The sequence below is a fragment of the Elephas maximus genome, chromosome 3, assembly GCF_024166365.1.
Source record: "Elephas maximus indicus isolate mEleMax1 chromosome 3, mEleMax1 primary haplotype, whole genome shotgun sequence".
Classification (NCBI taxonomy): Eukaryota; Metazoa; Chordata; class Mammalia; order Proboscidea; family Elephantidae; genus Elephas; species Elephas maximus.
In genome coordinates, this window is record NC_064821.1 from 196,689,085 (window position 1) to 196,692,220 (window position 3,136).

The 3,136-nt window shown below is 39.3% G+C and overlaps 1 protein-coding gene across 1 annotated transcript; it reads left to right on the forward strand.

The window, feature by feature from the left end:
• Positions 1-1,904: 1,904 nt before the first annotated feature.
• Positions 1,905-2,846, forward strand: LOC126071506 (olfactory receptor 10R2-like). The gene has a single exon (XM_049875693.1). It carries the CDS (start codon positions 1,905-1,907, stop codon positions 2,844-2,846), a length of 942 nt encoding a protein of 313 aa, XP_049731650.1.
• Positions 2,847-3,136: the final 290 nt, after the last annotated feature.

Below are 3,136 nucleotides of genomic sequence, written 5' to 3' on the forward strand. Positions count from 1 at the left end.
TCTCTAGACAGGTTAGAGAAAGTTCAACAATTTTTGACTTTAAAAAATGTGGAGAATGAGTTGGCCACAGAAGGTGAAAAGGTACTGGAGTCTAAGATTGTACTCTGTTTCTCTTTCCATTTTATTTTGAAGCACAAAGGCATATATAAACACAAAGGCATATATAGGGACAAAAAAACCCCAAACCAAATCCACTGCCCTCGAGTCGATTCTGACTCATAGCAACCCTATAGGACAGAGTAGAACTGTCCGATAGAGTTTACATGGAGCTCCTGGTGGGTTCGAACTGCAAACCTCTTGGTTAGTAGCCGTAGCACTTAACCACTATGCCACTAGGGTTTCCCACATATAGGGAACTGTAAGTATTTCTGTGTGATGATGTCTTGATGGTAAGAGAGTTGGAGGATGAGGTTGTGGATGTAGGTGGGGACAAAGCATCAGGTGCCTTATTTTCTTTCTTAAGAATTGATTTTACCCTATGGGCACTAAATAGTTATAGAGAAGGATAAAGAATAATTAATTCACCCTTTCCACTTGTTAGACAGAAAATTCAATTACCCTCTTCTGTTTTCTTTTTCCTTTCTCATTTTCCCAAGCTTTTCTATAAATCTGCAATACCCTCACATCTAAGCTCTTAACTTTCTTATTTCCAAATATTTTATGCAGCATCCAAGGCTGGGTTGAGTGGAGTGGAATTTTTTGATGGGTAATTTTATTTTCAAGTGTTAGTTCCCACATAGTTTCTAAGGATGAGTTTGAAAAGACAGGTGACTGATGAGAGTCATTAGGTAAACCTTGAGTAACATGGCCTCTCTTTCCTTTCAGGAACTCCAACATTTTTTTGGATACTAAGTTACCTTTCCACTCTGGGGATGATCCTGTAAGAGAGAAGATATCAAAGAGAGGAGACCAGGAAATAGAAAGGTAAAGAGATGGTGTCTCAGGAAGGATGCTGGTGGGGATTTTGTTCTAGTCAAACAGCATGCTGTGCATTCCTTTTTTAAAAAAGTTTATAGCTAAAACTATTTAAAGAGATTTTGAAGTAAGAAGTAAATCTCTTGATTCTAGTCCCATTTGGAAATTTTCTTAAACTTTTGTCTAGGCAAGTATCTACTTAGGAATACAGAGACAGATCTTGGGAACAAAAGTTTGTTCAGTATGCAAGTCAGGTATATCATGGATGGGACATATGTTCGAATGGGCAACCAATGAATGCTGGAGCAAAACTAAATTATTCCAGCCATAAATTTTCTTTAAGAGGAGACAAGCTCTAGTATCTTATAAGAGTTTGTATAAGCATCATAAAGCTAATACTAAGGAAGTAGCTGTAGTTCCCAACCAAATTAATATTATGAATGACTGTATGGAAATGGGTTAAGTTATTATTCATGAAAGGAAACTGTATTGCGTATGGGCAAGTTGATCCAGACATAGGATGTATTAGAAGAAAGTGGGAGTGGGTCCTCAGACATGGATACCATTGCTCATAGAATATAATCTGTTATCAGTAATCTGGATAAAAGATTAACCACTTAAAATCATAATGCAGATAAAAGTTTTTTAGTAATTAGACTACCAAAATATTGAGCAGAGACTACATAAATCTTCAAGGAGGGGACATGAAAGAGGGGGTTTATGTAAACAAATGTCTGTACACTTCATGTGAACACTCGTAGCCTTATTCATTGCTAAAATCATTTGTAGAAAAATAGCCTATCAAATTAGAACAATTTATTGTTAGTTTACAGTCCTTTTTTGTTTTTTTTTTTCCTCTCCCATGCTTGTTTCTAATTTAAACTAGACTGGCACTCCCTACTTTAGAAGGGCTAATTCTTCCTGGTTCTTTTGTTCCAAAGGTCTTTGAACCTGATCATACTGACTTTACTCCACGGGATCAACTCTCCATGGCCAATTCCTCCTTTGTCACTGAGTTCTTGTTGATGGGTTTCTCCAGCCTTGGGGAATTGCAGCTTGTCCTCTTTGTGGTTTTTCTCTCCCTCTATTTGATCATCCTAAGTGGAAATATCACCATCATCTCAGTCATCCGCCTAGATCACAGCCTGCACACGCCTATGTACTTCTTTCTGTGTGTCCTTTCTGTCTCTGAGACCTTATACACAATTGTTATCCTGCCCAAGATGCTCATCAACTTGCTCTCTGTACTCAGGACTCTCTCCTTCATGAGTTGTGCCACCCAAATGTTCTTCTTCCTTGGTTTTGCTGTCACCAATTGCTTTGTTCTGGGAGTGATGGGTTATGATCGCTATGCTGCCATCTGCCAGCCGTTGCGCTACCCCATTCTCATGAGCTGGAAGGTATGTGGACAACTGGCAGTAATTTCTATTATTGGTGGCTTCCTGACATCTCTGGTAGGAACAACTGTGGTGTTTAGCCTCCCTTTCTGTGGGCCCAACAAGGTTGACCACTACTTTTGTGATATTTCCCCTGTCATTCGCCTTGCCTGTGCTGATGCCCACGTTAATGAACTGGTAATCGTCATTGGTGGGGCCCTTGTGCTTCTTGTGCCCTTGCTCTTCATCTGCATCTCCTACGGCTTCATTGTCCTCACCATCCTGAAGATCCCATCAACTGAAGGCAAGAGAAAAGCCTTCTCCACCTGTGCCTCCCATTTCACTGTGGTTATTGTCCACTATGGCTGTGCTTCCTCTGTCTACCTGCGGCCCTCAGCCAAACACACATTAGGCAAAGATAGGCTGGTGATAGTGACCTATACCATCATCACCCCACTGTTGAGCCCTATGGTATACAGCCTCAGGAACAAAGATGTCCAGACCGCTATTAGGAAAATGATTGGGAAGGCTGGGTTTTTTCCAAAGAGTTTATAATTAGGGTATTTTAAAAGTGTGTGTTCATGTCTGTGACAATAAAAAATGAATCAATTATTTATTTTTTCAAATCCTAAGAGAATCTCTTATATTTATCTGTATAACCATGTGGTCTTAGATGAGTTGTTTGACATTGTGAGGCCTTAATATTTTTGTATGTGAATCACAGGTAATAGTATGTTCTTCTCTGGATTGTTGTAAAGAATCAGAGTATTTGGTAATGAATCATCACACTTCATATCTCTAGAGGTATAGTTCTCAAAAGGGTCTTAAAAATCATCACCTTTTGT